This window comes from Oncorhynchus mykiss, chromosome 9, assembly GCF_013265735.2.
Source record: "Oncorhynchus mykiss isolate Arlee chromosome 9, USDA_OmykA_1.1, whole genome shotgun sequence".
Classification (NCBI taxonomy): Eukaryota; Metazoa; Chordata; class Actinopteri; order Salmoniformes; family Salmonidae; genus Oncorhynchus; species Oncorhynchus mykiss.
Window position 1 is genome coordinate 68,980,509 of NC_048573.1, and position 22,457 is coordinate 69,002,965.

The window sequence follows — 22,457 nt, forward strand, 5'->3', positions numbered from 1 at the left end:
CCAGAGAAAATGAAAGGTTTGTTTGAACTATGCATTTACAGTGTAACAGTGCCAGGGAACACAATAACACGTTTGTATTGATGTGTTTGATCACGTGTCTAATAACATGAACTCTCTCCTCAGGGCGTGAGTACCAGAGAAATGACCCTGCTGTCACAGTGGACTACAACACAGCTGATCCAGTGGTGCGCTGGGACTCCTATGAGAACTTCAACCAGCGCTATCAAGACAGCCTCGATGGTACAGTACAGAGCAGTACAGAGAACCAGGGAGACACTCTCAATAATACATTCAGCCCGCAGTTAATACTGTGCTGATGATACTGTACTCTGAAGCTATGTTAAATCTCTGCTCTCTCTCCCCCTCTCAGACATAGCCCACACCAGGGGTCCAGTGGACGGAAGTCTGTACGCCCAGATAAAGAAGCGTCTCTCAGCCCCAGGCTCTGGCTCCCTGACCTCCACCAATGGCAGTCCAGCAGGCACCAGCGAGGAGAGGCCCAGTCAGAGCCAGCTGCTCTCTCCTAGCTCTGACTCTCTCACTCACTCCGGCCACTCGTCTGCCCTCCCAGAGCGTCCAGAGGAGTCCCGAGGGCTCCCGCCACCCACCCGGCAGGAGAGAGAGGACCTGGACCGACTGCTGGGGGGCATCGAGGGGGAGAGGGACGGCCTGGACAGAGAGAGGGAGACTGCCATCCTGGACGATGGGGACTTGTCGTCTGAGCATACAGGCACCCTGAGGCTCGACCGCTCCTGTTCTTGCCGGGTGGGCTACCACTCCCAGCGCTGTGCCGAGCCCGGCTGTGACCGACTCCACCTCATGTCCAGCGGCTACTACCGGGACAGAGCTCCGGGCACCAACGGCCACCCTGGGTCACCGCCCTTGACTAACCCTGCCACCGTCCCCTCACATATGGACCTGTCCCCTCACATATGGACCCACCCCCATCAGGCCCTGCCTCCCCCTGACCTGGTATGGAACCGCCAACAGGGCCCTCCACACTACCTGCACCGTGAGGGACCCTCTCGTCACCCCTCTCTGTGCCCCTATCCATCCCAGGACCTGACCTCTCACCTCCACACCCTTCAACCCGGGCGCCTGCTCTGTAGAAGTGATGACTATGGTCCGTACCACCACCCTCCCTCACATACCCACCATCACCCTCACCACCCCAAGTCCTCCGGGTCCTACCAAGATATGCTGCTGCTGGACGGCATGCCGCCCCCTGGCTGCCCCTGCCGGGACTGCCTCATCAGGAGGGAGGATTCAGCCTTCCACGGCCTGCGGCTGGAGCGAGGAGAGAGCTTCCACTGGGACAGAGAGGCAGAACTGAAGCATCGGGAAGCAGGGCTAAGGAGAGTAAGGGAGTCTGAGCTGCCTAGAGGGGCAGATATGCACTGGGAGAGGGAGGCAGGGGGACTGAGAAGAGGCAGGGAGGTGTCACTGCATTGGGAGAGAGACAGGGAGGCAGAGCTCCAATGGGAGAGGGAGAGAAAGGCAGACTATTGGCACCGGAGGGCCTACAGGCTTCAGGACCACGAACTACCTGCCTTCACCTTTGACCCTCTGCCGTCCGGCCACCCTGCGTACCCAGAGGCGTCTCGCTCCCACGGCCACGCCCACCTGGACCTGAAGTACAGCAGCAGCAGCAGCAGTGGCTACCAGACCCCGCACCAGGTCTGCCTCTGCTCCCACTACCAGCCCTCCCCCTCTGAGAGCAGGGGTTATGCCTCAGGTTACCAGTCTGAGTCCACCTCCCCTCAGCCCCCTCCCTCCACCCTGTCAGGCCCCTGCAGCCACACCAGAGGGCCAGCAGACCACCACCCCGAAGCTCACACTCAGCAGTACCCATCTGAGAGCCAGACAGGTGAGACAACCCCCACTGGGGGGTTGTATAAGATGATTTCATGAAATAGATTTAAACCAATGTAGGAAATCATTATTCAACTGACAGTTATGTCACATAAAGTCATTTTCTCTGTTCGCTGTCTTCCATAAGATGGAAGGGGGATGAGTGAGAACGTGAGTTGGCGGGACCACATCTCCCAGGGTTCCTTCAAGAGGATGCATCCTTCAAGAGATGTCCGGTGTTCCACGCCCTCTGACCTCTCTAGGCCGCCCACCCCTGTTCTCACCAGCAGCCCTCTGTGCACACAAGAAAGGTGCCTATTCTGCTGTCTTCTTTTTAACATCTGCAAAAGTCACATATCAGAAATTAAACATTCCAACATTACATGTAAGAATATATTGCATACCTCTTTAATATGACTTTCTGTTTGTTTCAGCCTCAGTCTAGGTGTGCACTCACTAGTTGGATCGACTGACATAGTCAACAGTGACTGTGAGTCTGTCCAGTCTCAGGATAGGCCCCGCAGTGCTGCTGCTCAGGGGTTGCAGGTCAACCAGCAACACATCCCTGACCCTTTACAGTCTACATCCGTGACACCCACACCTTCCCCCACCCAACCCAACAGCCACTGGACCAGACTGACAGCAACACAACCACCCTCACCCTACCAGCCCCAGAACCACAGTACTACATGTTCACCCTACCAGCCCCAGAACCACAGTGCTACAACTTCACCCTACCAGCCCCAGAACCACAGTGCTACATGTTCACCCTACCAGCCCCAGAACCACAGTGCTACATCTTCACCCCACCAGCCCCAGAACCACAGTGCTACATCTTCACCCCACCAGCCCCAGAACCACAGTGCTACATCTTCACCCCACCAGCCCCAGAACCACAGTGCTACATCTTCACCCCACCAGCCCCAGAACCACAGTGCTACACCTTCACCCCACCAGCCCCAGAACCACAGCGCTACATCTTCACCCCACCAGCCCCAGAACCACAGTGCTACATCTTCACCCCACCAGCCCCAGAACCACAGCGCTACATCTTCACCCTACCAGCCCCAGAACCACAGTGCTACATCTTCACCCCACCAGCCCCAGAACCACAGTGCTACATCTTCACCCCACCAGCCCCAGAACCACAGTGCTACATCTTCACCCCACCAGCCCCAGAACCACAGTGCTACATCTTCACCCCACCAGCCCCAGAACCACAGTGCTACACCTTCACCCCACCAGCCCCAGAACCACAGCGCTACATCTTCACCCCACCAGCCCCAGAACCACAGTGCTACATCTTCACCCCACCAGCCCCAGAACCACAGCGCTACATCTTCACCCTACCAGCCCCAGAACCACAGTGCTACATCTTCACCCCACCAGCCCCAGAACCACAGTGCTACACCTTCACCCCACCAGCCCCAGAACCACAGTGCTACATCTTCACCCAACCAGCCCCAGAACTACAGCGCTACATCTTCTCCCCACCAGCCCCAGAACCACAGTGCTACATCTTCACCCCACCAGCCCCAGAACCACAGTGCTACATCTTCACCCCACCAGCCCCAGAACCACAGTGCTGCACCTTCACCCCACCAGCCCCAGAACCACAGTGCTACATCTTCTCCCCACCAGCCCCAGAACCACAGTGCTACATCTTCTCCCCACCAGCCCCAGAACCACAGCGCTACATCTTCTCCCCACCAGCCCCAGAACCACAGCGCTACATATTCACCCCACCAGCCCCAGAACCACAGTGCTACATCTTCACCCCACCAGCCCCAGAACCACAGTGCTACATCTTCACCCCACCAGCCCCAGAACTACATTGCTACATCTTCACCCTCAACTACAACCAGCCAGCCCAGCAACCACTGCCACCCTGCTACACCCACTCAGACACCCACTGAGAAAGCTAGCCTAACTGGTCCAAAGACCACCCATCCTACAGAGACTGCTGTACTGCCTCCTGTTGCCCAGCCCCAGTTCCAGTCCCCCAACCCTGTACCTGGAGCATGTCCACTCAGGAAACTGACCACAGAGGTCCCTAAATCCAGCTCCACCCTCACCTCGGCCCCTTCCTCCCCCCAGCCTCCCATCAGCAGTCTGGAGGGGTCCCACTCCTCAGAGCCTCCTGTTCCCGGCTTCGCCACCCTGGGCCGGAGGTTGATGCTGGTCACTGAGCCCCCAGGACCCCTGCAGCACTACCCTGGCATGGAGGGCAGCACCAGCGGGCACTCTCCAGCCCCTGAGGTACACACCACCCCCACATTCCCCATCTCTGCCACCGGCTGCTATCCCCCATCAGACCCACATGTGCCATACTTGAGCTACACTGCTGTCACCATCCCCCAGTGCCCACTCCCAGAGAAACGGGGTCAGTCTGCCCAGCCAGGGTCGCCTAATTGCGGGGTGAGGACCCTGAGGCCAACCCCCTCACAGCACCATGTCACCTTCTCTCCAACGGTGGGGGAGATGGCGCCCCCTGCAGGCCAAGGAGAGGGAATGCTATCTCTGGAGAGTGAGATGGCAGGCAGAGTCAGTGTTACGTTTGTCCAGGACAACTCACGCTTCTGGTACAAGCCTGGCATCTCCAGGGACCAAGGTAACTTCAGTTACTGTTTTACTTTTCATAAAGGAAGCAGACTGTTATGCAATATGCATGAACCTTTTTCACGTCTATTTTCTCTATTCCTGTAGCCATAGCTGCGCTGAAGGAGAGAGAACCAGGGGCCTTTCTTATCCGGGACAGCAACTCCTTCCAGGGAGCCTATGGCCTGGCGCTGAAAGTGGCCACCCCGCCCGCTAACCTCAACAACCCCAGCAGCAGAGGTATGACTCAACGCCTGCCCCTTGCCTACGTCTCAACCACCTAGATTTCTTCGACACAAAGCACTTCAATTTTTGCTAGCTAGTAATGTTCTCCCTGTAACACACACACACAGTGGTCGATCCATTGGAGCAGCTGGTGCGACACTTCCTGATTGAGACGGGCCCCCGTGGAGTGAAGATCAAAGGGTGTCAGAATGAGCCCCACTTTGGTGAGTTGTTCATAATGAATAGGATGCTCTCCGTTTTGGGCTACATTGTTCGTTTTCAGTCATTTCAAGTGATATGTTCTATAGTTGTTCTGCCCAATGGAGATTTTAGTCTAATTGTGTGTGTGTGTGTGTGTGTGTGTGTGTGTGTGTGTGTGTGTGTGTGTGTGTGTGTGTGTGTGTGTGTGTGTGTGTGTGTGTGTGTGTGTGTGTGTGTGTGTGTGTGTTGTGTGTGTGTACGTGCGTGTTCCACAGGGAGTTTGTCTGCGTTAGTATACCAGCACTCCATCACTCCCATCTCTCTGCCCTGTTCCTTACGGATCCCAGAGAAAGGTCAGCAGCAACATCCAGACAAATCATTATGGACTGTAATGAGTTGGCCTACTGACACTCAACATCCCAACAACCCATGATGGACTGTAATGAGTTAGCCTACTGACACTCAACATCCCAACAACCCATGATGGACTGTAATGAGTTAGCCTACTGACACTCAACATCCCAACAACCCATGATGGACTGTAATGAGTTAGCCTACTGACACTCAACATCCCAACAACCCATTATGGACTGTAATGAGTTAGCCTACTGACACTCAACATCCCAACAACCCATGATGGACTGTAATGAGTTAGCCTACTGACACTCAACATCCCAACAACCCATGATGGACTGTAATGAGTTAGCCTACTGACACTCAACATCCCAACAACCCATTATGGACTGTAATGAGTTAGCCTACTGACACTCAACATCCCAACAACCCATTATGGACTGTAATGAGTTAGCCTACTGACACTCAACATCCCAACAACCCATTATGGACTGTAATGAGTTAGCCTACTGACAATCAACATCTCAACAACCCATTATGGACTGTAATGAGTTGGCCTACTGACACTCAACATCCCAACAACCCATGATGGACTGTAATGAGTTAGCCTACTGACAATCAACATCCCAACAACCCATGATGGACTGTAATGAGTTAGCCTACACACACTCAACATCCCAACAACCCATGATGGACTGTAATGAGTTGGGCTACTGACACTCAACATCCCAACAACCCATGATGGACTGTAATGAGTTGGCCTACTGACACTCAACATCCCAACAACCCATGATGGACTGTAATGAGTTAGCCTACACACACTCAACATCCCAACAACCCATGATGGACTGTAATGAGTTGGCCTACTGAAACTCAACATCCCAACAACCCATTATGGACTGTAATGAGTTGGCCTACTGAAACTCAACATCCCAACAACCCATTATGGACTATAATGAGTTAGCCTACTGACACTCAACATCCCAACAACCCATGATGGACTGTAATGAGTTGGCCTACTGACACTCAACATCCCAACAACCCATTATGGACTGTAATGAGTTGGCCTACTGACACTCAACATCCCAACAACCCATGATGGACTGTAATGAGTTGGCCTACTGAAACTCAACATCCCAACAACCCATGATGGACTGTAATGAGTTGGCCTACTGACACTCAACATCCCAACAACCCATTATGGACTGTAATGAGTTAGCCTACTGACACTCAACATCCCAACAACCCATTATGGACTGTAATGACTTAGCCTACTAAAGAACCAGTCCACACCTAAGTAAAATAAGCAGTTTTATAACCATTGATGCTAAGTACCCTCTCACAATCAAATCACGAGACAATTTGTGCTGAAAATGCAAATAATTACTGACTTCTGGCCTGGTAGGAACATTTCCAGCCATGCCCTCCTGATGGAGACAAAGTATATGATGCCCTCTTGTTTACATCTCCGTGTTGTAGATCCCATTGGAGAAATGCAGGAGCTGCAGTCGACTGCTAGTAACATGAGCACAGCTTCAGACCTGCTCAAACAGGGTGCAGGTGAGTTCCATGAATCAGTTATCATAATGTTCAATCACTAATGGCTGCATTCCTGCTGTTGTTGGTGAGAGACCCTGTTGTGTGTGACATCTACGATCACCACCGTGCTCTAAAGTGGTCCCCATCGTTACATCCCTGTTTGTCTGAGTGGTAACTGTCCCGCCCCACCCCCTCTCTTCTCCAGCCTGTAATGTGCTTTACCTGAACTCTGTGGAGACTGAGTCACTGACCGGACCCCAGGCCATCTCCAGAGCAACCGGAGCCACCCTGGCACAGAACCCCCGGCCAGCGGCCACAGTGGTCCACTTCAAAGTGTCCTCACAGGGCATCACACTGACCGACAGCCAACGCAGGTAACATGACCACTGACCAGTTCATATTGCCTACATTTCTGAGGCCCATCACCCATGTTCAGTATATCATTAGCGATAAGTAAAGAAAATAGGAAGAAAGGTTTGCATGGATGTATTGTGGTAGATTAGTGGAGATGTTTGGGATATCAATGGTCACACTGAATAGTCTGTCTGTCTGTCTGTCTATCTATCTATCTATCTATCTATAGGGTGTTCTTCAGGAGACACTACCCAGTCAACAGTGTGACCTTCAGCAGCATCGACCCCCAGGACAGGAGGTGGGCACTGGAGCCAGCCAGCACAGACCACAACCTAATCACAACCACGGTCAACCCAGATATGACAGATAGGCTGTAGATCCTATTGAAGACTGAGATGTTATTGAAACCAGTGCCAGGCAGTATCACATCAGTACTATAGCCTCAATATAATGGAAACATTCTGACCACACAGTATTACATCAGTACTATATCCTCAATGTAATGGAAACATTCTGACCACACAGTATTACATCAGTACTATATCCTCAATATAATGGAAACATTCTGACCACACAGTATCACATCAGTACTATATCCTCAATGTAATGGAAACATTCTGACCACACAGTATTACATCAGTACTATATCCTCAATATAATGGAAACATTCTGACCACACAGTATTACATCAGTACTATATCCTCAATGTAATGGAAACATTCTGACCACACAGTATTACATCAGTACTATATCCTCAATATAATGGAAACTTTCTGACCACACAGTATTACATCAGTACTATATCCTCAATATAATGGAAACATTCTGACCACACAGTGTATCTACACCATCCATTTAAATAAGATAATACAGGCATTTCAATCATCACCATATTTCATTCATCTTGCTGTAAACCTGTGCATGGATCTGTATGAGCTTGAATTGTGTCTGTGTGTGTGTGTGTGTGTGTGTGTGTGTGTGTGTGTGTGTGTGTGTGTGTGTGTGTGTGTGTGTGTGTGTGTGCGTGCGTGCGTGCGTGCGTGCGTGCGTGCGTGCGTGCGTGCGTGCGTGCGTGCGTGCGTGCGTGCGTGCGTGCGAGTGTGTGTGCGTGCACGAGTGTGTGAGATGGAGAGAGTGTGTGCGTGTGTGTATGTGAGATGGAGAGAGTGTGTGCATGTAAGATGGAGAGAGTGTGTGGTATGTGTATAACTGGGTATTGCAGGCCTTGGCTGTGAACGTAAGCTGTACCTATGCCTCTGTGCTTGTTTGAGAGCTCTGTCTGTCTCTTTGCTTCAGGTGGACTAACTCAGACAGCACAACTTCTAAGTAAGTGCTCTACGTGTCTGGACATGTTGGTTTTGGAGCACTTAATGTGTGTTGACAATGTTTGATTACCTGCATGGCATCTTATTTCTTCTGTGCCTTGCCCGTCATCCCGGTAAATATCTGTGGATCATGAACACAGTCTCAAATTCATGTTCACAAATATCTATGCTCACAGTTCCTGTTTTATGCCAATTTACGAAAGCTGTGGTGTTTGAGGATTTAAAAAAATATATTGTATTGTAGCTTAGGAGGTATTATGCTAACGTGATCCACCATCCTGTACGTTGGTCTCTCGTTCCACCTCACTGAATCTGAGAGGGCGAAACAGAATGGAAGCTTGTGAGGTCAGGATGGTTGAACAAGGCAAATATTATCCTTCCAGGTCGTACCTTCTACTACAGTAACTGTAATTAGCTGGCCCATACTTTAGTCTCACCCTCAGTCGTCATATCAAACCAGTAAGAATGGGCATCACCATGTCTGAGTAAGTGTGTATTTCTCCCCCCTCTATCTCTTTCCTTTCCCCTCTCTTTCTCCTCCTCCTCCTCCTGTTCAATAGGGTGTTTGGGTTTGTAGCCAAGAAGCCAGGCAGCATGGCAGAGAACGTGTGTCATCTGTTTGCCGAGCTCGACCCGGAGCAGCCTGCCTCAGCCATCGTCAACTTCATCAACAAGGTGATGTTAGGGCCGCAGCGCAGGTAGAGAGACAGAAAAGGACCAAGCCAATGACCTGTCACCGCAACAACACTGTCACAACTCCTAAAGAGAATCAGGAGGCTACAGAAATGCTTTACAGACCCATAAAGCACTAGTGGTGGTGGCATCTTTTCAAAGACTGAGTTTGACCCCAAAGGCTCAACATTTTAAACATGACTGCCATTTTGAATTATAATCTAAACGTAATCGTTGTTTATATTCTAATGTCTATAATGCCGCCATTGATAGTTGCCTTCGAGATACCAAAGCTTTGTTGTCACTTGTTAGTCAGTAATCTAAGGTATCAATAAGTAGCCTAGTCTACCAAAGATCTTGCCTCAACCCTGTCACTCTCCCTTTGACAATCATAAGTGTAAGTCAAACACAATGTAGAAGATGATATAGTCCTACAGCAGGCTACAGTAGGCTACATTGGGCTACAGTAGATTACAGTAGGCTACATTAGGCTACAGTAGATTACAGTAGGCTACATTAGGCTACAGTAGATTACAGTAGGCTACAGTAGACTGACAACATTAGGCTACAGTAGATTACAGTAGGCTACAGTAGACTGACTACATTAGGCTACAGTAGATTACAGTAGGCTACAGTAGACTGACTACATTAGGCTACAGTAGACTACAGTAGGCTACAGTAGACTGACTACATTAGGCTACAGTAGATTACAGTAGGCTACAGTATACAGACTACATTAGGCTACATGTATATTACATTAGGCTACAGTAGACTACATTAGGCTACAGTGGATTACAGTAGACAACAGTAGGCTGCATTAGACTGACTACATTAGGCTACAGTAGACTACATTAGGCTACAGTAGATTATAGTAGACTGCAGTAGATTACAGCAGACTACAGTAGGCTGCATTAGACTGACTACATTAGGCTACAGTAGACTACATTAGGCTACAGTAGATTATAGTAGACTGCAGTAGATTACAGCAGACTACAGTAGGCTGCATTAGACTGACTACATTAGGCTACAGTAGACTACATTAGGCTACAGTAGATTACAGTAGACTACAGTAGATTACAGCAGACTACAGTAGGCTGCATTAGACTGACTACATTAGGCTACAGTAGACTACATTAGGCTATAGTAGATTACAGTAGGCTACAGTAGACTACAGCAGGGTATGTTATGCTACAGTAAAAAGTAAAAGTGAGAAACGTCTATTTGTAATGTGCAAGCGACAAAGTGTATGTGGTTAGGGTATCAATGTGTGTGGAGGCTAGGAGTTAGGGCACAGATATGGTAATGTGGTGGAGGCTAGGGGTTAGGGCACAGATATAGTAATGTGTGGAGGCTAGGGGTTAGGGTAATGTGTGGAGGCTAGGGGCTAGGGTACAGATATGGTAATGTGGTGGAGGCTAGGGGTTAGGGCACAGATATGGTAATGTGGTGGAGGCTAAGGGCTAGGGCACAGATATGGTAATGTGATGGAAGCTAGGGGTGAGGGCACAGATATGGTAATGTGGTGGAGGCTAGGGGCTAGGGTACAGATATGGTAATGTGTGGAGGCTAGGGGTTAGGGTAATGTGTGGAGGCTAGGGGTTAGGGTAATGTATGGAGGCTAGAGGTTAGGGTACATATATGGTAATGTGTGGAGGCTAGGGGTTAGAGTACAGATATGGTAATGTGTGGAGGCTAGGGGTTAGGGTACATATATGGTAATGTGTGGAGGCTAGGGGTTAGGGTACAGATATGGTCATGTGTGGAGGCTAGGGGTTAGGGTAATGTGTGGAGGCTAGGGGTTAGGGTACAGATATGGTAATGTGTGGAGGCTAGGGGTTAGGGTAATGTGTGGAGGCTAGGGGTTAGGGTACAGATATGGTAATGTGTGGAGGCTAGGGGTTAGGGTAATGTGTGGAGGTTAGGGTACAGATATGGTAATGTGTGGAGGCTAGGGGTTAGGGTACAGATATGGTAATGTGTGGAGGCTAGTGGTTAGGGTACAGATATGGTAATGTGTGGAGGCTAGGGGCTAGGGTACAGATATGGTAATGTGTGGAGGCTAGGGGTTAGGGTAATGTGTGGAGGCTAGGGGTTAGGGTACAGATATGGTAATGTGTGGAGGCTAGGGGCTAGGGTACAGATATGGTAATGTATGTGGAGGCTAGGGTACAGATATGGTAATGTAGTGGAGGCTAGGGGCTAGGGTACAGCTATGGTAATGTGGTGGAGGCTAGGGGTGAGGGCACAGATATGGTCATGTGTGGAGGCTAGGGGTTAGGGTACAGATATAGTAATGTGTGGAGGCTAGGGGTTAGCGTACAGATATGGTAATGTGTGGAGGCTAGGGGTTAGGGTACATATATGGTAATGTGTGGAGGCTAGGGGTTAGGGTACAGATATGGTAATGTGTGGAGGCTAGGGGTTAGGCCACAGATATGTGTGGAGGCTAGGGGTTAGGGTACAGATATAGTAATGTGTGGAGGCTAGGGGTTAAGGTAATGTGTGGAGGCTAGGGGTTAGAGTACAGATATGGTAATGTGTGGAGGCTAGGGGTTAGGGTACAGATATGGTAATGTGTGGAGGCTAGTGGTTAGGCCACAGATATGGTAATGTGTAGAGGCTAGGGGTTAGAGTACAGATATGGTAATGTGTGGAGGCTAGGGGTTAGGGTACAGATATGGTAATGTGTGGAGGCTAGGGGTTAGGCCACAGATATGGCAAGTCCCAGAGATGATGGGGTATTATGTTTAGTTCACATGTAAGTTCTTATGAATTGTGCCCTAGAAAGAAACGCTTGCAGTAACCAAGGACAACCAAGGAACAAAGGTGTGCCACACCACTGCCCTCCCCAGTGCATTGTATAACCATGGATTCTTCTGTCAAGCACTGTACACAATAATATCGCTGCAAATAGTCATGTAGTTCTATTATACACATATTATGGGTAAATGCTAACCTATGATGCAAATAATATTCCTTATATTGTATATTTTTGAGAAATATATTCCAACATTAAAAACAAGACAAGGATGAGGTCATGTCTTTGCCACAACTTCAACATAATGCTCACCTCTTTTTTACCTGTATGACTTTATGTACAAACATAAATCAGAGAGGTGTCTAAGGCCCTATGTACTTAAACCAAAGACAAAGCACTCCTGTATTAGGATTTCATCTTTCATATTTTTAAGCTTCATGTGTTTGTATTGATACGAGTTTTGCATCGTTTTTGTAAGACATGAAGACTACTTTGTATAACAGTGGTAATATATTGTGGTCTGTTTTTCTTATTGATCTTTATATGTAGTAATATATTTTATCACATGCAGCTAGGAAAGTGAAAGTAAAAATGAAACATTGAGGAAAATCTTGTTATATGCTATTTTTTTAAAGAAAGCTTTGTATGCACAACTGAATATAATAAAACAAAAGTTGTGGTGCCAAATCTGATTTCTGCTCATTGGTTTTACCATCTCTAGGTTTCTAAACTGTACCCAAGAATTTAAAGCCTTGTGTATTTTGCTCAGAAACAAGCACTTTTCAAGAGCAAGGTCTAAAAACAAAAAACGTCAGCCATGTTCTCATTAAAAAAAGTAACCATCTTTATTAGTTGAACATTCCCTTGTTTTTTTTCTCCCCATTTTAGAATTTTGGCATTTGAAAAATACATACATTTCCTCAATTTCATCCCCTACAAGGCATGATTCAGTCATATTCCTTCAGCATACAAAACACATGTGTTTTTTTTTTTTTTTTTTTTTTTTTTTTTTTTTTACACCTCACCATCTGTTTTCACCTTTCTCCATTGTAACCTTGTCTCAGATCTGGTTGAGCTCTTGCCAAGTCATTGCTGTCATTGTCAAGCCAAACTTTTTTTGCATGACAATGAGTGACAGGAAGTTAGCATGATAGCACAAACAGATTGGCACTCAGGCGGTCTCCATTGCCCTTTAGTGCAATAACCCTGTTCAAACACAATTCAAAAAGATCTAACCAGCAGAGCTAAATTAAACAAAACAATCCGCTAACTTGGAAATACCACACAAGCTTATCGCTTTTACACACTCTGGAAATACCAAACTCCGAAACCAAATTTCAAGTAATTTCATCAGCTTAATTATAAAGTCTATGACAACAAGATGTGCTGTGCTTTGGAATGTAAATGCCATTACGAAGATACCCAACACAATAGGACAGTGAGTGAGTTAATGACGTTTTAGTCATGCCGACCTGGTTAATACTGCAGTGGCTGTCATTAAAGATCCCTTTAGCAAGCCATTACGGAGTTATTAAGTCCAAGTTGGGCCTCCGCGGACAGATGTCCTTACACTGTGCTAGTGTGCTGTGTACTTGGCAAGACTATGCTCTCAGTATTACATTTTTAACAATCATGTCAACAACGTTGTACTTCGACATGATAGTTGGATACACCAGCTAATCATGCTCTAGCAAAACATTTGCAGTCCCCCCCCCCCCCCCATAATTAAGGGCAGTAAAATGTTCAATCCCAAAGAAAAAAAAAAAACAAACCTGCCTTTTTATGGACTTTAGAATCATATATTACTACTCTTATGTTTAATCTTGTACTAGTATAAATGCTTAGTAAATCAGTGGGAAACACCCAAACGGAGTGTATTAACTTATGATAGTACCTGCTGACAGTAACTCGCCCTTATTAAAAAGCAGAAAATAAATCAGAGATACAAACAATAGCCCTATGTACCATTTTTGAGGTGCAAACAAATTGTCTTAGGCACATCCCTCGACTAGTCCTGTCCCAGATATAAATAGCAGGAAGCAAATCTCCCTTCTTGCACAATAAAATATCAGCCACTTTATACATTCCTACTGTGCCAAGTCCCTGAAATCATAGGACCCACACCAAAGGACACTTAAAAATGTGAGCGAACGCTCAAGGACTAGCACAGCAGGATACGTAGTCATAATTCAGTAGTAACACCGGTAACTGTGCTCAAGCTAAAGGATAACTAATTCCCTCCTAAAGTCAAGATTGTTGCGGCTTCAACAGGATGTAAATTAGTCATGTCTTGAATTTCAGCAAAATATACAACAGCTGAATATAATTTACTGAAGAGCTGGTGTTTGTTGCATTTATGAAGGCAAGTGATCAAACTTAATGATCCTGAAGTCAAAACAAATGCTTGGACTGAAATGATTGGAAACATTCCCTGGTTCTTGTCACCTGGCTCCCAGCATCTTGGTCCCTCTGTCCCTTGCTGCTGGACTCTTGGCCTCACCACTGGCTGGTGGTGATTTTAGTGGTGAGGGAGGGAGGGAGGGAGGGTTACTGCCACAGTCGGCGTGGGGGCTGGTGAACCGTGGAGTTTGAACCACAGTCAATGTAGCGATAGGCTTCCAGGGTATTCTGGGCCGTGCGCATCATGTAGGAGGTTTTCACAGATGTCCTGGGAACGAAGAACACAGTTGTGATTAAAAACAGTGAAATATAAAGACAAAATGGCAAGAGGTAGAGATGGAAGTGATACGGTTTCACAACTACGAGGTAGGATATACTTACTGCATGATAACCAAGATATTGTGAACCTTGATGCTTGCCATGGTGCAGAAGGCACTGGAGGGTGGAAAGAGCAGTTAGAACCTCTTCACAATCACAAATAGAACTTTACCCCTACCTACATGTGCAAATTACCTCAACTAACCTGTACCCCCACACATTTACTCAGTACCAGTACCCCCTGTATATAGCCTCGTTATTGTGATACTTTTTTTTCTTTAATAAAATATTTACTAAACATAAACTAACTCTTTTCTTAGTTGGTTAATTAAAAACTTATTTCGGGATCGGTGTCCCATCCACGGGATGGATGAGCTAATGTAGGCTAATGCGATTAGGATGAGGTTGTAAGTAACAAGAACATTTCCCAGGACATAGACATATCTGATATTGGCAGAAGGCTTAAATTCTTGTTAATCTAACTGCACAATTTACAGTAGCTATTACAGTGAAATATACCATGCTAATATTGAGGAGTACACAATTTTGAACTTGAAAAGTTATTAATAAACAAATTACACACATTTAGGCAGTCTTGATACAACATTTTGAACAGAAATGCAATTGTTCATAGGATCAGTCAACAACAAAAAAATCACATACACTGCTGCATTCTAGTGGACAAAATCTTGGAATAATACATTATGGCCTCTCTTGCATTTCAAAGATGTTAAAACAAAAATACAAAGTTTTCTTTTTCTTTTACCAGATCTATTGCGTTATATTCTCCGACATTCCTTTCACATTTCCACAAACTTCAAAGTTTTTCCTTTCAAATGGTACCAAGAATATGCATATCCTGAGCTACAGGCAGTTAGATTTGGATATGTCATTTTAGGTATTTTTTTTAATATTTTTTTTAAAGGGGTGGATCCTTAAGAGGTTTTAAGGGCTTGTAAGTAAGATCTACACTGGTTGTATTCGAAGCATGTGACAAATAACATTTGATATATTAACAATTACAGGACTTGAAACAAAAACAACTAAATACAGGTCTTTACAGGTCCCTTTAACTTACTAAACATAGGAGGTGCTTCCACTGATCTGAACGCTGACTGTGAAGTTCACCTGTAGTAAAAAAATAAAATAAAAAGTTTTAAAATAGTCAAGACCAGAAGTCAAATGAAATTTTGGCAGGAAATGCAAACAAGACGTATATTTGAAGCAAGTAACGTATACAAGTCAATCATTAAACTACATGTAACATGGAGTGAATGTGTCCCAAGTGATGGTTCACTGCGTCTAAGACTGCAGCAGGCCCTACCTGTGTCTGGCTCAGGGGCTGGATGGTGATGACGTTATCTAGCTGCATGGTGCCTATGACTGTTTTCATATAGAGAACCTGGCAGCTTAGACTATCCACCATCACTGTGAAGAAGTTTGAGTTGGTGAAGTTCAAGGAGCTCTGACAAATAGGACCAGGGAAAATGAACAGTCAGCAGAACACACCATAAACAGCAGGAAACAGTCAAATTACCATCTTATCTCCAACTAACAGAGTACATCTTCACGCGATTTACTGACTTACTGTCATATTTATGAGGACTTTAGTGTTGATGTGATCAAACTGCACGGTGACAGAGCGTATCCCATCATCCTCCACCATGACAGAGCGAGGAAAGAGGAAGAAGACCACCAGCGAGGAAGCCAGGAGACATAGCACCGCCGAGAGGACCACATACAGCTTCCTGTCAAACATAGCACTTACTGTTTACTTTGACAATCAATGTTACCCAAAAAACAAACTGAACCAACTAAAAATGACAGACTGTGATGGTTATGTACAGTTGAAGGCGAAGTTTACATACACCTTAGCCAAATACATTTAAACTCAGTTTCACAATTTCTGACATTTAATCCTAGTAAAAATCCCGACTTACGGTTAGTTAGGATCACCATTTCATTTTAAGAATGTGAAATGTCAGCATAATAGTAGAGAATGATTTATTTCAGCTTTTATTTCTTTCATCACATTCCCAGTGAGTCAGAAGTTTACATACACTCAATTAATATTTGGTAGCATTGCCTTTAAATTGTTTCACTTGGGTCAAACGTTTTGAGTAGCCTTCCACAAGCTTCCCACAATAAGTTGGGTGAATTTTGGCCCATTCCTCCTGACAGAGCTGGTGTAATGTTCTATAGGGTTGAGGTCAGGATTTTGTGATGGCCACTCCAATACCTTGACTTTGTTGTCCTTAAGCCATTTTGTCACAACCTTGGAAGTATGCTTGGGATCATTGTCCATTTGGAAGACCCATTTGCGACCAAGCTTTAACTTCCTGACTGATGTCTTGCGATGTTGCGTCAATATATCCACATCATTTATCCTGCCTCATGATGCCATCTATTTTGTGAAGTGCATCAGTCCCTCCTGCAGCAAAGCCACCTCCACAACATGCTGCCACCCCTGTGCTTCACGGTTGGGATTCTTCGGCTTGCAAGCCTCCCTCTTTTTCCTCCAAACATAACAATGGTCATTATGGCCAAACAGTTCTATTGTTGTTTCAACAGACCAGAGGACATTTCTCCAAAAAGTACCATCTTTGTCCCCATGTGCAGTTGCATACCGTAGTCTGTCTTTTTTATGGCGGTTTTGGAGCAGTGGCTTCTTCCTTGCTGAGCGGCCATTCAGGTTATGTCGATATAAGACTCGTTTTACTGTGGATATAGATACTTTGTACCTGTTTCCTCCAGCATTTTCACAAGGTCCTTTGCTGTTGTTCTGAGATTGATTTGCACTTTTCACATCAAAGTACGTTCATCTCTAGGAGAGACAACACGTCTCCTTCCTGAGCGATACGACGGCTGCGTGGGCCCATGGTGTTTATACTTGCGTACTATCGTTTGTACAGATGAACTTGGTACCTTCATGCGTTTGGAAATTGCTCCCAAGGATGAACCAGACTTGTGGAAGTCTTCAATTTGTTTTCTGAGGTCTTGGCTGATTTCCCCATGATGTCAAGCAAATATGCACTGAGTTTGAAGGTAGGCCTTGAAATATATCCACAAGTACAACTCCAATTGATTCAAATGATGTCAATTAGCCTATCAGAAGCTTCTAAAGCCATGACATCATTTTCTGGAAATTTCCAAGCTATTTAAAGGCACAGTCAACTTAGTGTTTGAAAACTTTTGACCCACTGGAATTGTGATGCAGTGAAATAATCTGTCTGTAAACAATTGTTGGAAGAATTCCTTGTGACATGCATAAAGTAGATGTCCTAACCAACTTGCCCAAACTATAGTTTGTTAACAAGAAATTTGTGGAGTGGTTGAAAAATGAGTTTTAATGACTCCAACCTAAGTGTATGAAAACTTCCGACTTCAACTGTATGTGACCGATCCAGATATAAGCTGGTGAGAAAAATGGGTTAGCTGTAAAACGTACGTTCTCTGGGGCCGGAGTCTCTGGTCGTTGTAGGGAACCAGAGCCACAAGCTCATTGACCTGCTCTGAAAGACAATGACCACAGAAGAGGGACAAGTCAAATGGGAGAACACCATCATAATGATCCCTACCACATCAGTACAGCAATCAATGCCCAGCAGGACAGGAATCCAGACAGGAAATGCCTCACCTGAGGGGATGTGGCCAGTGCCTTGGCATGTTGGACAGGTAATACTGTCCCTGCCAGTAAACTCTACATAAGGGAACCGAGCAATGTCCTCCTGTCTGTCCAGTCCATCCAGCGAGTCATCATCATCATCTCCCGTCTGCCACCCTGTCCCAACCTCCGGGACGAGCAGAAGACTGCTGTCGCTTTCGCTTCGGGACCATTGAGTGCCCATGAGCTGGCTGGCAGATAATCAAGCCAGCCTTTTTTCAAAGGACAGACCCTAGGGCACAGCAAAAATAAAAGTTGAGTAAAGGGCAGGACTTATTTAGGCTAATAATCAACGTTTGGCAATTGTATTTAAAATTATTAGCCTACTGCAGATGGGTTGCCTCCCACAATGTAAACAATGTTCCAGTTGTGTTGCCCTACAGTAGGTCTGGGATTTCCAGACTAGACAGACGTTGGCCAGTACGCCAGGCCTCAAAGCACATAATGTCCCAGGCACTACTACATTTCCCTGTAGCACAGATATGGCAATCGGAATAAATGGCGTAGGGCGTGGCCTCTTAATGTCAAACGTGGAAGTATGTGGATAGGCATGAACAATGACCATAACATGTTTAAAAACATAGCTATGAACACTATCACAATAGCTAGCTAGCTACACATTGGCTAGTAACGTATTATGTCCAACAACAACACAACTATCAGTTATTTAGTCGAATCAAAGCACAATAACAACAGCAAGCTTCGTGCCACTGCGGTCGAGAATGTTTGAGCTATCTTGCTAGCGGTAAAGTTACGTAAGGTAAGTAGCTAGCTAACTTAGCTATCGAGCTGTTAGCTAGCAAGCAAAGTTAACTAGCTAGCTGTCAACGTTTACCAAGGTGCACAACCTGCACTAGTCTTGCGTCTTCAGACATAATAGTTGTCTTACCTTTATATATTTGGTTGACGATATTTCTAAGAACATTCAGGTAAGGCTATCAAGTCATTGATCGTGTTGTTTTGCCAGCAGCTCGTGACACTCACTTTGCAGTTCGTTCTTGTGCAGGGGTGTATTCATTCCGCAGATTATGTTGCAAAACGTTTCTTAAACGGAAGCAAACTGAACTAAACGGGGCGGGAGCTACCTGAATTTGTCCAATAGTTTTAGTTACAAAACGGAACTTTTTGAAACTGTTTGGGCTAATGTTTAACCCCGGTTGTTGATGGGCTTGCAATCGGTTTAATTCTAGTTGGCGCTTGAAAATCTTCTTAAAGGTACAGTGCAAACCAGGATTTACGCCTACAGTTTTTTATTTTGGAAGAATTTTGCGAAGTTTCCGTTTTGCACATCCCTACCTAAAAATAATATTGAAATAAAGTAATGTACACAACCGGTCAAAGGTTTTAGAACACCTACTCATTCAAGCGTTTTTCTTTAGTTTATTAAGAGTGTGCAAACCTGGCAAAGGGTGGCTATTTGAGGAATCTCAAATATATAATATATTTTAAGCTGTTTAAAACTTGTTTGGTTACTACATTATTCCATATGTGTTATTTCATAGTTTTGATGTCTTCACTATTATTCTACAATGTAGAAAATAGTCAAACTAAAGAAAAACCCTTGAATGAGTAGGTGTGTCCAAACTTTTGACTGGTACTGAATATCACAGGAGGTAGGTGGCACCTTAATTGATAGAACAGGTTCGTGGTAATGGCTGGAGTGGAATAAGTGGAATGGTATCAAATACATTCCATTTGTTCCCTTCTGTACGTTATTGTGGGCTGTTTTCCCGTCAGCAGCTTCCTGTGATGTATATCCATAGACTAAATGTAGAGAGAAAGTGCATGATCCTTGGAAAAATAAAGGATATTAAAGACAACACATACAGTATCCAACTAGTATGTACTGTTTTATTCAGACATTATAGTTAGAGTCATGTGGTACATCTTCAACATGTGTGTTGCATAAAGGTTTCACCATACTAGGTTTGGTTTCCTTCTTGAAGAACTCGGCTAGGCGAAGTGAACATCTGCGCTCTTATACTTCCTTAAAATATATTAGCTTGAAAAAACGAAGAAAAAGCGGCATTACTGTTTGCCCATCTTGAGACGACATAGCAACAAGTAAACTTCCTCAAAACACTGGGAAGCATAAGGTAAACCTTACTGTTTCAACTGGGAAGCATGCTGTAAAAGCTTTCCCAGTCGAAACAGTTTGTGCGAACTGTTTCCACTGTATGCTTTGGAATTTTGTGACATTTTTGTTCATTTTGGTGTTCGGCAGTGTTTTTTTCAGCTGTTGACACACATTTTGTTATCTTCAGGTTTGTCGAAGTTCAGTTGCCGAAGTCTACCCCCCTTCGCCGGTGATTGGTCAACAGTAGGAATCCATGAATGAAGTGCTTGTTGTCTTTCAATGACAGACAACTAGTTTTCATGCAAATACTGCACCAACATCTTGGTTAGATGTAAAAATGTTGCCACAAAGATCTCCTAGACAAATAGTCTAAATTAATGACATATTTCTTGAGTTGTCTTACTTCATACTATTTTGAGGAAGTGTACTGGCTACGGCATCTCAACAGGGACAAACATTTACATTTTTTTCCTCATTTGTCAAACAAAGGTATTTTAAGGGAGTATGCAGGCACAGACTTCGCCTAGCCGAGTTCTGCTATGAGCAAAACAAACCTGTGTATCCGGACACCTTAAGCATTATAGTCCACTCCTCTTCATGTGTATGTCATGTTCAGTTCCTGTGTTCTCAGTAAAGAGGCTGTGTCATCACCGAGGAGAAATGTTACTGGAAATGAGTGAAATTAAGAAAAGGTTTTTCAACAGATTTCAGTTTGGTGTGATGAATGCATGGCTGTATTGTTGTTCTTATGGGGAAATCCCCACAAGAATAGTAAACAAACACACATTTTGGGACATTTTGTTTGTCCCCACAAGGTCAAATGCTTTTTCTAGGGGGTTTAAGGTTAAGGTTAGAATTAGTGTTAGGGTTAGAATTAGGGTTAGGAGCTAGGGTTAGGGTTTTGGATTAAGGTTAGGGTTAGGGGAAAAGTACGGGTTAGGATTAGGTTTAGAGGTTAGGGAAAATACAATTTTGAATGGGACTGAATTGTGTGTGTGTGTGTGTAGGCCTACTGCTTCCTCATTCACATCTCCTGATGCATTGAGTCTCATCCGCAGCTCTACATTCTCCCTCTGCAGAACTTTATTTTTTTATAAAGGTACAGAAATGAAGTAGAAAATATTGAATTGTAAAATACACCGTATGAAAACAAGCAGTTGACACAAACTACAAAACTGTTATTAGTTTTAAACCAACTAAGTCTCTTTAATCTAATCTTGTGACTCAGCGCCTCCACAGTCAGATCCCGCCGTTCTCCTCTGAGACTCCTCTCTCTACGAAACGCATCTGCGATAAGGAACACCAGCAGGTGATACTGGGGAGAGGAGCAAGAAAATAAAAAAAGATAAGAGATCTGCAATCTACAACCCATATATGCTTTTAGTGATGTGCCCTGAAATCAAGACTGAATTATTTCACTGTACTCACAAATGTCTAGCTCTGGAACAGGTAACATTGGTACATACAGTGGGGCAAAAAAGTATTTAGTCAGCCACCAATTGTGCAAGTTCTCCCACTTAAAAAGATGAGAGAGGCCTGTAATTTTCATCATAGGTACACTTCAACTATGACAGACAAATTGAGAAGAAAAAAATCCAGAAAATCACATTGTAGGATTTTTAATGAATTTATTTGCAAATTATGGTGTAAAATAAGTATTTGGTCAATAACAAAAGTTTATCTCAATACTTTGTTATATACCCTTTGTTGGCAATGACAGAGGTCACTTTCAACTCCCTCCAAAGATTTTCTATGGGGTTGAGATCTGGAGACTGGCTAGGCCACTCCAGGACCTTGAAATGCTTCTTACGAAGCCACTCCTTCGTTGCCCGGGTGGAGTGTTTGGGATCATTGTCATGCTGAAAGACCCAGCCACGTTTCATCTTCAATGCCCTTGCTGATGGAAGGAGGTTTTCACTCAAAATCTCACGATACATGGCCCCATTCATTCTTTCCTTTACACGGATCAGTCGTCCTGGTCCCTTTGCAGAAAAACAGCCCCAAAGCATGATGTTTCCACACCCATGCTTCACAGTGGGTATGCTGTTCTTTGGATGCAACTTAGCATTCTTTTTCCTCCAAACACGACGAGTTGAGTTTTTACCAAAAAGTTATATTTTG

The 22,457-nt window shown here is 45.2% G+C and overlaps 2 protein-coding genes across 9 annotated transcripts in view; one reads left to right on the top strand and one right to left on the bottom strand.

Moving 5' to 3' along the window:
- LOC110531258 (tensin-2) overlaps positions 1–12,564 on the top strand; it is a 75,889-nt gene extending 63,325 nt beyond the window's left edge. For 2 of the 7 annotated variants that reach the window (XM_036988832.1, XM_036988834.1), the window contains exons 16-28: positions 1–16; positions 124–240; positions 371–1,867; positions 2,000–2,162; positions 2,286–4,462; positions 4,558–4,689; positions 4,803–4,898; positions 5,151–5,228; positions 6,709–6,789; positions 6,974–7,142; positions 7,352–7,420; positions 8,419–8,448; positions 9,008–9,613. The exon at positions 1–16 is cut by the window's left edge and continues 50 nt beyond it. In XM_036988832.1, coding sequence (XP_036844727.1) covers positions 1–16; positions 124–240; positions 371–1,867; positions 2,000–2,162; positions 2,286–4,462; positions 4,558–4,689; positions 4,803–4,898; positions 5,151–5,228; positions 6,709–6,789; positions 6,974–7,142; positions 7,352–7,420; positions 8,419–8,448; positions 9,008–9,149 — 4,767 coding nt within the window. In that variant the 3' untranslated portion in view covers positions 9,150–9,613. Of the gene's footprint in view, positions 17–123; positions 241–370; positions 1,868–1,999; positions 2,163–2,285; positions 4,463–4,557; positions 4,690–4,802; positions 4,899–5,150; positions 5,229–6,708; positions 6,790–6,973; positions 7,143–7,351; positions 7,421–8,226; positions 8,449–9,007; positions 10,981–11,036 lie in introns of those variants that run through there. The other 5 variants (XM_036988833.1, XR_005053335.1, XR_005053338.1 and 2 more) reach the window with 5 other exon arrangements.
- Positions 12,565–12,697: 133 nt separating this feature from the next.
- Positions 12,698–19,433, bottom strand: tmem106c (transmembrane protein 106C). Of its 2 annotated transcripts, none has more exons than XM_021616880.2 (8): positions 19,244–19,433; positions 18,233–18,491; positions 18,044–18,107; positions 16,184–16,343; positions 15,920–16,060; positions 15,674–15,723; positions 14,659–14,712; positions 12,698–14,545 (listed from the first exon to the last, which is right to left on the bottom strand). In XM_021616880.2, exons 2-8 carry the CDS (start codon positions 18,441–18,443, stop codon positions 14,425–14,427), a joined length of 801 nt encoding a protein of 266 aa, XP_021472555.1. In that variant the 5' UTR covers positions 18,444–18,491; positions 19,244–19,433; the 3' UTR covers positions 12,698–14,424. The 2 variants fall into 2 exon arrangements, with proteins under 2 accessions (XP_021472555.1, XP_021472554.1); XM_021616879.2 differs by having other exon boundaries at positions 19,149–19,430.
- Positions 19,434–22,457: the final 3,024 nt, after the last annotated feature.

Excerpts from the sequence above, each read along its gene's own strand:
- tmem106c (XM_021616880.2), bottom strand. The coding sequence starts at position 18,443 with ATGGGCACTCAATGGTCCCGAAGCGAAAGCGACAGCAGTCTTCTGCTC. Across the intron at positions 16,061-16,183 it reads AAGTCCTCATAAATATGACA|AGCTCCTTGAACTTCACCAA; the intron begins GTAAGTCAGTAA and ends CCTATTTGTCAG. Across the intron at positions 14,546-14,658 it reads AATATCTTGGTTATCATGCA|GACATCTGTGAAAACCTCCT; the intron begins GTAAGTATATCC and ends CTTCGTTCCCAG.